Genomic DNA, 10174 nt, shown 5'->3' on the forward strand with positions numbered 1-10174 from the left:
TCACAGCAGGTTGAATGAACCCCTGTACCCACTGTGGGTTCATTTTAAGTGCCTGGAGTGAGGTTGGTCAAGCCCTTGCTGAGCTCGAGTGAGGGAGTCTGACAGGGAGGACCGAGCTCAGGGTGAGAGTGAGGGGCAGCTAGCGTGGTGAGTCCTTCTCAGCTGAGTGGGTTCTGGGGACGCCCTTGAGTTCAGGGCTGCCCTTTCAGTAGCCTCACTGGAGGCTTGTTTGGGGGGTAGAGGGGGCAGAAGCCCACTTAGAAGACGTGCTCATTCCCAGGGGTGGTGGGTTCTGAAGGAGTTTATACTGGTTGGTTCGACTGTGACCCAGTACCTTGCAGGGTCGTGTTTGACAGGGGGCCTGAGCTGTGGGCACAGCCTGCCTTCTCCTGCACTGCGCACTCAATTGTTGACTTTTTGGCAGCCCCTCCCCCCTCTCTGCACCCTTGACAGTGGACCTGAGCCCAGCCCCCCTGTTGCCACGGAGCCCCTTGTGACCGAGTGGGTTCCAGTTCTGGGCTCCTGGGAGATGTGCTGGAGGCGGAGCCTTCATGCCATTTGGTGGTCATAGTGTGAGAGCAGTGGTCATAGTGTGAGAACGGTGTGTGTGAGAGTGGTGTGTGAGAGCAGTGTGTGTGAGAGTGGTGGTCGTAGTGTGAGATTGGTGGTGATAGCTCGGTAGCCGAGGTATCCTACCGTGAAACAGCGGTTGCCCCCGAGTCGGGGGCTGCCCCTATCCGCGAGGATGGGTCGCAGAAGGGCCCGCCTTTGGGCGTTATTCCAGCGCTGCAACCCCAAGGCAAAGGCGAAGACTAGGAAGGACTTGGCCTCGGCCCACGTCCTGGAAGCAGAGCGGCCTGAGGTGAGAGCAGCCGGGGGCTGGGCCCGTCAGATTGGCCCTCACCCGGCGAAGCATTGGGGTTGTGTTTCATTTTGTTAGCATGGTTGTGGGCCCTGCCGGCCAGGGCATTCTGGCCTTAGTGGGCAGGATCGACCCCAGCAGGTTTACCTTGTAAGAGGTTGTGCAGTTGCTGCATGGAGGATGGGCGGGGGCCCCACAAGAAGGGAAACACTGGCTGGAGAAGTCACTGGGGCACATGGACTGAGCTATAGAGTCAGTCCTTGAAGCAGAAAGGGTAAGGCCCTTAATGTCTCCCTTCTTGCAAAGAAAGGATATACGGGCTGGAGGAATCTCTGGGGCATGAGGATCGAGCTAGAGAGTCAGTCCTTGAAGCAGAACAGCTAAGCCCGTTAATGTCTCCCATGTTACAAAGCACAGACCAGTGTGTCCAGTATTTTAATGACAGGTACCTACTGCTTACGTGTATGACATACACCCTCATAGCTACACATGTCTACTGCATGCCTCTTACAAGTGCTGGGCACTGTTCTGGGTGCTGAACACTCAGTATGTAGTAGGGGATACGTAGCCCAGGATTTTTTTAATTTCTGCAAAGAAAAATAGAAGAACGAAAGACTCCGTGGGGTTCAGTTTGAGCAAGTTCACCACGTGGATGGCCCCGCATGCACGCAAATTGTGGTAAAGTACATATAACATAAATTTAACATTTTAACCGGTTGATTGAATGACTGGGTGGCTTCTGTGGAGTCAGGCTAACAGATGGCTTTGAGGTGGCATCCGCCTTTTTCCCAGAGGAACACTCCAAAGCCTCGTGGCCTTGTAGACCTTCTTTTTTTTCTTCACTTTCCCCAGTGGCTCCAGGTCTGTGTGTCGTTTAAGAATCTCTTTATCCACTTTGTTGTTAGGTTTACGTTTTGGAAAGTTTCTCAAATGTCCCTGGGTCTTGAGAAGGCAGGCTTGGATTCCAGGTTCTCTCCTGCCACGTGCCTGCCAGGTCGAGGTGGAGGCTGAAGGCCACTCTGAGTTGTGGTGGTCTGTGTGGTCTTGGGGTCAGTGGACCCCTCTTCTCTGGAGGGGCATGGAGATCCTTTGTGTGGAGCCTGGAGAGACTTGACAGGGTCAGTCTTCACAGTCTCGCTCTCTTTTTAATTTATGTTTGCATTTAGTTTCTCATTTAACTGTTTTCTAGGAATTTCCAACTCCCGAAGGATACACCTACAGGGAGCAGCTTTGTAAAGCCAAAGAGGAAATCGCTCAGCTGAAAGCTGAAAGAAACAACACCAGGGTCAGTAGGGGGATACTCATGTGTTGACATTTGCCCCGCGGGGGTCACCGCTGGCCTCCGTGTGCTGTCTTTAAACATTGTCTGATTTTCAAGTCATTTTCCACATCTTCCCACTGAACAGACCAGGGTGGATCAGTTCTGGGTTCTCATACCTTGCTTCAAATTTCTGATGAGAGCTAATGTAATTTTAGTACATATGAGGGGGGAGTTCTCTTAACTTACATTTTTGTCCACGCTACACTTTGTGTGGGATCTTAGTTCTCTGACCAGGGGTTAAAACCCATGATCCTTGAAGAAGTGTGGAGTCTTAACTACTGGACCCCTGGGGAAGTCCACTCTAACTTTCGACTGAACTGGCAGGATTCCGACGTGCCTTAGCATGTTTCCGGCTATAGCGTGAGGCTGAGAGGAGTTATCGGCCCGGAGTTCGAGCATGAGGTTGAAGGTGTTCCTTTGGCCCTGCCCTGCAGCTGCTGCTGGAGCACCTGGAGTGCCTGGTTTCGCGACATATTCCACCCGTCGGGATGACAACAGGCAAGCGGCAGGCGCAGTCCCCAGCCGGCATGAGGAGTGAGGTGGAGGTGCTCAGGGCGCTGAAATGGCTCTTTGAACACCACAAGGCCCTGGACGAGAAGGTACCAGCCATCCGGCCGTCCTGGATTTGTACACTTGCTGCCTTGTTAGGCGGATGATGCACATATTTATGTAACTAGTTGACTTTTGAGCGTCTTGAATTCTTGTATATACTTTTTTTTTCTGTAAGAATTCAGAGTTTTATATGGTTAAAAAGCGTTGCCTGCATACATGCTCAGTCGTGTCCGAATCTTTGCAACCCTGTGGACTGTAGCCCACCATGCTCCTCTCTTCATGGGGCTTCCCAGTCATGAATACTGGAGTGGGTGGCCATCTTCTACTCCAGGGAATCTTCCTGACCCAGGGATCGAACCTGCCCTCGTGCATTGGCAGGCGGATTCTTTACCACTGAGCCACCTGGGAAGCCCCCAGTTAAAAAGTATTAGTTGGCATGAATGTCTCAAGATTTATTATATTCTGTATATCAATTTGCAGTTAAAAACTGGGTAATAATTAATTTAGGAGAACATTTTGTTCTCTCAAACTTAGAATTTAAAGCTGTTAACAAGCAGATTCTCTTGACGTTAAGATCAATGAGAGACATTCAAGGTATTCTGTGACAGTATCCATGTATTAGGGTGAGTATACACTAAGAAGTGTACTAACGTATATACACACATCAACACACAGTGACTCGGCCCCTTTGATTTGAGTTGAGAGCGTGATTACGAGTAGCACTTGAAAGGTGTAGTTTGTTAGAAGAAGAATTAGGTGCCACACATAAAGAGGTAAGTTTGATCAGTCTTTGTGTAATTTCCGTGAAGGGTTTGTCATTTGAATCCTTTCATTTTAAAAAAGAATGAAGGCTGTAGTGGTGGGCATCAGATGTTATTTATCTTTCTGATTGAGGACCCGCCCACCAGGGTTATTTTAATGACTAGTAAACTAGACTTGTGGCTCAGAGTTGCAGGATCTCTTAAGTACCCCTTTGTCCAGTAGAAGACAAATTCTGACTCTAATCACCTGGTGGTATTTGGGATGGATAGCATCACCATGTATTTTCTTTTTATGTTGTGTTTTCAGTTTAGAGTTGAGTTTTCCAGGTGGAGTTTTGCTGTCTTTACTTATTTCTTTACTCTGATTCAATTTTTTTGGTTTTAGCAGATGATTCTTTCAGAGGAGAAAAACCAGGAAAAGATACTAACGGACAGGGTGCTTGATGTACATCATGAGCAAGAAAACATGCCAAGCGCCAATGGAAAGGCAAGTCCTTGGTCTCGCTCTCTGTCTGGTTCTCGTCTTACCATCCAGTCTGTGCGGGGCTGTTGGGACCTCTCACCGATGCACCATGTAGGTCTGAGTGGCCACGAGGGTCCTGTGAGCTCCCAGAGCGCAGAAGGCAGTTTTGACCTCACAGATTGCCCGGAAGTACTGTGTTCCCTCCCTCCCAAAACCAGGCTGTGTAAGGCTTCCTTTCCCCCTTAGAGACCCTCCGACGGCTCTCTAAGCCACAAGGAAGACATGGTTAAGAAGATGGAGCTCCAGGAAATCATAGAGAGGCAGTTGCGGGAGCAGAGCCAGATGGAGGAGCGCCTGGCAGCCCTCTCTGCCCACGTGAAACATCTGGAGGAGGACCTGGACACGGCCAGGAAGGACCTCCTCAAGTCCAAGAACATGAACAGAAAACTTGAGCAGGACATCCGCGAAGTGAGTGACTGCAGCTGTGTCTGTTGTCCTGAGGTGGAATGTGGGTTTCTTGTTCTCCCGGGGATCTCAGCCTTGGGATGGCTGCGTGAGTAAGAGCAGAGCACTGGACAGACCACAACTGGCTGCCTCCCTGCCTCCGCGTCGAGGTCTCTGGGGTAGAAGAGGCCTGGTCCAGGCGGTCCGTTGGCAGTGGACCAACATGAGGGCAGCCCTGACGCTGTGCCGCACCCTGGGTGTGGACTCCTCATTTCCACAAGTTCTAGGGGGCCCACTGTGTTCCTTTTTTAAAAATTCATTCATCCATTCATTCATTTATTGGCGTATAGTTGCTTTACACTGCTGTGTCAATTTCTGCTGTACAGCAAAGTGAATCAGTCAACTATCTATCTATCTATCTATTTACGTGTCTGTCTCTCTTTTAGATTTCCTGCCCATTTGCTTCACCACAGAGCACTGAGCAGACTTCCCTGTGCTGTACACTAGGTCCTCACTCGTTGACTTTATGTGTAGTATCAGTGCTGTATATATGTCAACCCGAGTCTCCCGGTTCATCCCCGCCCCCCGCCCCCCGCAACTGCCTGTCGAATGTGTTCCTGATGATGCTGAAATTTGCTTCTGATTCACTCAGGCGAGTCTGGTGACACCTGTGGAGCCTGTTCTCTCAGAGAGATGGGAGCATGCTGTGTGGGCTCTGCTGAGGCAGCTTGCCTGGCCATCTTCTCGAGTTTTCTGAGGTTCCGCTCCTTGAAGGGATGTGTGACAGTGATACCGGCGGTCAGACAAGTCGAGTGGTGTTTGCTCACCCTCAGATCCTCAGGCCCGAGCTGTGTAACCATGTGGAATCGTGATGTCTCTGGCGGTCATGTCTGCGGGTGTCCTGATTTATGAGAAACTCCCTAGCGGTCACTGTGAAAACAGAGAGTGCTGGGGACTCAGGCCTCTTCCTGTGAGCCTCGCCTCTCCTCTGTGCACAGACAGACAGCACCCACCCGGCCCACCCCTCTCCCGTGAGACCGTCTCAGAGAGAACCCCTCCAACATGTGGTACAGCAGGTGTACTTGTTTAGTAGCTTGGTGTGAGTAATTCTGTGTGAGAACTCAAAACAGAAATATTTGCACAGGTTTGCATAAGCTATTCACACTACTCTTTGGCAACAGGAGATTAGGTGGCAGAGTTTAATACGTATAGAATTCTAGAAAACGCGTTTTCAAGACCTTTCACTTTTAAAGTTAGGACTTTGCTCTCACATTGGTTACTTAGTGACCAGGGAGGGACCTGAAGTGGATTTTGAAGTGGCGGACAGGAGTTGCACCAGCAGCAAGTTCTGGTCCTGGTTTGAGCGTTTCATCCATGTGGTGTAACTCTGCTTTTGAAGAACTAGGCTTGAGAAGGCTGCTCCCAGTTGTGTACAATTTGACTTCTGTTTCCACTCGTTAATATTCTACTTTAATTCTGAGGAAATTGCATGAGACTTTTCCAACTTTCACTCGAGGAAACGAGCCTCAGAGCTCCCCGTTGGATCTGTTGAAGGTCCCTCCTTGTTCTGGGTCAAGCCCGCCTGTATGGTGTAGCAGACAGAGGTCCTGACTTCATGCCAGATACCTTCCCTCCTGGAATTCTTGGAATAACAGGGTAGTTTAGTATACTTTTCGTTTGCTGTTTGGGTTTATGATGTAGAAAAGAAGCTTGGTAAACCAAGTGGCTGGACAGAACGTTAAGACAGATGGGTGCCAATCGTGACCTTTGGGATAGGCGCATTTTTGCTCACATCCGAGAAAACTGCCGTGTCTAGGATTTTTATTCTGAGGATGTTAACTTTATGTTTGATTTGAAACTTAGGACGACATCAGTAATAAACTTGAAAATGAAATTGCAAATAAGGATTCTAGGCATCGACAGGTAATGGCTTTTATGAACCGTGTCTGACTTTTATAGTAGTGAATTACTGAGGAAGGAAGGTAAAGATCTTTTCATGTGACTCCCACATTGGAAATCAAGTCCCAGTGTAAAGTTCTTATGACCCTAAAATACTGTGTTCAAAAGTGTGGATGTACATCATGGTAAATCAGCTGTACTGGAAGGAAATACATTTTTAAAAAATTGCGGGTGACTGCAACTTACAGGTTTGAATTATTTGGGACTTGGTTTAACCATTTTGTGGAATTCCATTCCTGACTCTTTTGTTTTACTTGAAGGTGAATCTGTTGGCTTGTTAGAGTTGTTACCGAAAGAGTAGAGAGCAGCAGGGAACTTCACGGCAGCTGGCTGCCTGTTGGGAACTGGGGTCACTGTGACAAAAGGCAGGGTTAGAGCTCCGGTCTGATTAGGGTTTGTACTTCCTGTGGTGTGGTGAGCCTTACTCGCTCCTGTTCCCGAGTGGTCTCAGATAATCAGGACTTAACCAGGAAAACCAAATCTGGCTTCTCCAAAACAAAGTGAGTCAGTCTGGTGCGTGCCAAAGTGTATCATTGTCCCCACCCCAAAAATAAAATACTAGAAAGCCATTGAAAAGTATGATGGGGAATGCTAATTAAAAGCATCACGATATACAAAATAATGGCTGTAAAAGGCAGATCAGAAAATACTATGTACCACATGCTATTGTTTTCTGCGGGTTTTAAAGCATAGCATATTGTTTGTGTACGTACATAGAGGAATACGCACACAGAAAAAGTAAGAAAGCTGCTTAGAAACAAACGCTAACCTCTCAGGAACCTGAGCTTATAGATAGTTTAATTTTTTTCTTTTTTAAAAAAGAATCTGTCTAAATGTTCTACATTGAAAGTTTTTCAGAGTAAGAAGATCTGTTAAAAGAATAATCGTGCATTTACAAATACTAGTTGACTGGCATTTCACCAGGCATGCTCTTATCAGGTCTGTATTTCAGAGGAGATGAAAGCCATATTTTGGCTTACACGCCCGTAGCCATCTGCGGTCGGTAGGGTTCCCTCTAAATGATGATTCTGGTGACGTTTTAAGAAGGGTCTGTAGTGAACCCTTCTTCCCTTAACTTGTCAATAAGAATGAATAAGATTCTACAGATCTTCTTTAATATAGAAGAACTTTTTTTTTTTTTTTTTTTAAGATGTCCTTGGGGAATGTTTAGGAAAAGCAAATACTCTGGCAGGAGGTGTTCTGCTCACTGAGACCAAGCCCAGGAACACTGAGAGAAAATATACCCTGAGGGAGCTTCCGAAACAGAATGAATCCACTAGACACGTGCATTTAGGTTTTGTCTCAGCTTACTTAAAGCGACAGTGGCTACACCTCTCGGCCTGTGTTGATCCTCTGCTCTCCCTTTGTAGACAGAGGATAAGAACCGCCAGTTGCAGGAGCGCCTGGAGCTGGTAGAGAAGCTGCAGCAGAGACTGCGGAGGGCAGAGACGCTGCCCGAGGTGGAGGCGGAGCAGGCGCAGAGGGTGGCCTCGCTCTCCAAGGTGCTGCTTTGGGTCCCTGGGGGGCGGGCACAGGGAGGGCCTGTTCCCCTGCTCTCCCACCGAGCCCCTGCCCATGCTGCTCAGTCCACACAGGAGCGCAGACATGGGGGTCGTGCTGCCCGTCTGAGATGGGAGCGCTCCCTGAGTGTCAGGCACGCCCCACTTCTGCGTCATCCCTACGTTAATTTCCCTCCAGTTTTGTCCCGAGTTCTGTGTGTCCCTAGGACGCTTCAGCTCCGAGTCACTGCTGCTCAGAGTTCAGTCAGCCACTCAAAGCCTAGCAGGATAGAGACCTAGAAAAATCCCATTCTCGTTTAAGAGATGGCCAAAATAGCTCTGTAATGAACACAGTTTTAAGTTTTATCCATACACTTGTTAAAGAAGTCCCAGCAGGGCATGTTGCAGACCCGAGGCCCCACTCCCCACTCGCCGTCCCCAGGAGCCCGCGGGTGAGAGGCCATGTCCTTGGGATGTGGCGCTGGTGGGGGCACCGACCCCATTGCCAGCCAGCCAGCCCACCCTGTCCTTCTGATGGGAAAGGTGTTGCCCTGCGCTGCTGGTGGGCACTGGCTGAACATAGAGAGTCGGGCCGGGTCTGTGCTGACGCGGCTGTCGGAAGCCTGCCAGGAGCTTAGTGAGTGCCCGAGGGGCCATCAGTCGCGGGAGGCCGCCGGTGTCCGGTGCTCACAGACCCTCCCAGAGCAGGGTCACTAACAGCCGCCAGGGGGCACCCTTCTGCCTGTGATCTTCCTCTCCAGGCTTGGTTTCTCCTCTCCCCTGGCATCTCTGCTGTCCATCCCCAGTCGGCCTGCTAGTCCGACCTTTTTGTCGTTCCGGAACGCTCTACCCTCAGGAGGCTAAACGTCGACTTCCTTTCCAGCTTTAGGAAGGTTAGAAACGTGTGCCTCGGGTTTGCCGCTGTCTGCTGCTCACGCGGGCTCGCCACAGGCAGTCCGAGGAGGGAGGCAGCGGCGTGGGCCTGGTGGGCCTGGGGCACGGGGAGCACGTCTCCTCTCACGAGCTGGTCACCAGCATCCTCAGTGAGCCATGTGTCACACACGAAGCCGCGCAGGCTGTGTGAGCAGGCATGCGGGAGTGCTCCTGGCGAACCCAGGGCCCGTGGCCACAGAGCATGGCCCGCTTGCCGCCCCTGCGATCACAGCCCGCGTGCTGTCAGGACAGGGTTGTTGTGAGCGGAGCTGACGCTGTTCTTGGCCGACAGGCAGGAGAGAGAGGACACAGCAGCATCGAGGATAGGCTGCGCCAGATGGAGGCCCAACTGGAGGCAAAGAACAAGGAGCTGCAGCGGGTGCCTGTGCTGACAGGGAGGCGGCGTCTGGGCAGTAGACGTGGCTTGGGCGGGGGGCCAGCACTGCCTTTCTCCACCAGTCCCGTCTCTGGCATCGAGTGTGTGCCTGTGTGGCCCCATCTGCTGATCCGGGCACCACCTCCTTGGGAGCAGGGCCAGAGGTGGTCGCCCATAGGCAGTGGGTAGGAGCCAGGGCTTCCCACATTCAAAGAGGCTGCTTGTTGCTCTGACCAGCCAGTCCGGGGAGCTGCTTGGGATACAGGTGGACCTCCCAACTGCCCCTCAGACAAACCTAGGGGTGCCAGCCTGGGCCATGAAACTGAAGGCATGGCACCCCGGGTGTGGACCTGCTTGCCTCGGACGTGGCGGCTGGAGTCCCACATGCCAAACCGCTGCAGTCCAGACACGTTTGTATGTGTAGGATGGCTGCCTCTAGACAGGAGGAACCGCAGTTGCCCTGCAACAGAAGCGCATTCAGGAAAGGGGTGATGGTGGAGGCTCACATCACCGAGTCCTGAGAGAGGTTTCCTGGAAAGGTTGGCCACGGCCAATACAGGCCATCCAGGAAATGGAGTGGGGATCCCGGGTCCAGCCTCACGTGTCAGTACTGTCCCCACAATACCTGTTTTTTTGGGCCTGGACTGCAGAGCCTCACGGCGAACTTCCAGGGAGCAGTGGTTCTGACTCCATCGTGAGACCGCGGTGAGGCGCCCTCCCCGCTTAGGCAGAGAGCTCAATATCTGCCGATCAGGGGTGCACTTCTACTTTCATAACTGCTGCTCAGAGGCTGTTGAGATCTGGATGCTGTTTATGACTAGACTAAGCCAATTCAAAGGTCAACTTTTGGTTTTGCTTTTTAAAAATCTTTGAATGCGACGCCTTATTGTGGAAGCTGTGACAGGTTTTGTTTCCTTGGGCTCAAAAATCACTGCAGACGGTGACTGCAGCCCTGAGATTAAAAAATGCTGCTCTTTGGAAAGCTACGACAAACATAGACAGCA

At 50.8% G+C, this 10174-nt stretch overlaps 1 protein-coding gene across 1 annotated transcript; it reads left to right on the forward strand.

Annotated features, from left to right (window-relative positions):
- Positions 1-3888: 3888 nt before the first annotated feature.
- Positions 3889-8945, forward strand: LOC113889104 (liprin-alpha-1-like). The gene is made up of 4 exons (XM_027535953.1): positions 3889-4427; positions 7733-7876; positions 8246-8313; positions 8813-8945. The coding sequence occupies exons 1-4, from the start codon at positions 4242-4244 to the stop codon at positions 8943-8945; spliced, it is 531 nt and encodes a 176-aa protein (XP_027391754.1). The 5' UTR covers positions 3889-4241.
- The last annotated feature ends 1229 nt before the right edge of the window (positions 8946-10174 follow it).

This window comes from Bos indicus x Bos taurus, unplaced genomic scaffold (genome assembly GCF_003369695.1).
Source record: "Bos indicus x Bos taurus breed Angus x Brahman F1 hybrid unplaced genomic scaffold, Bos_hybrid_MaternalHap_v2.0 tig00003520_arrow_arrow_obj, whole genome shotgun sequence".
NCBI lineage: Eukaryota > Metazoa > Chordata > Mammalia > Artiodactyla > Bovidae > Bos > Bos indicus x Bos taurus.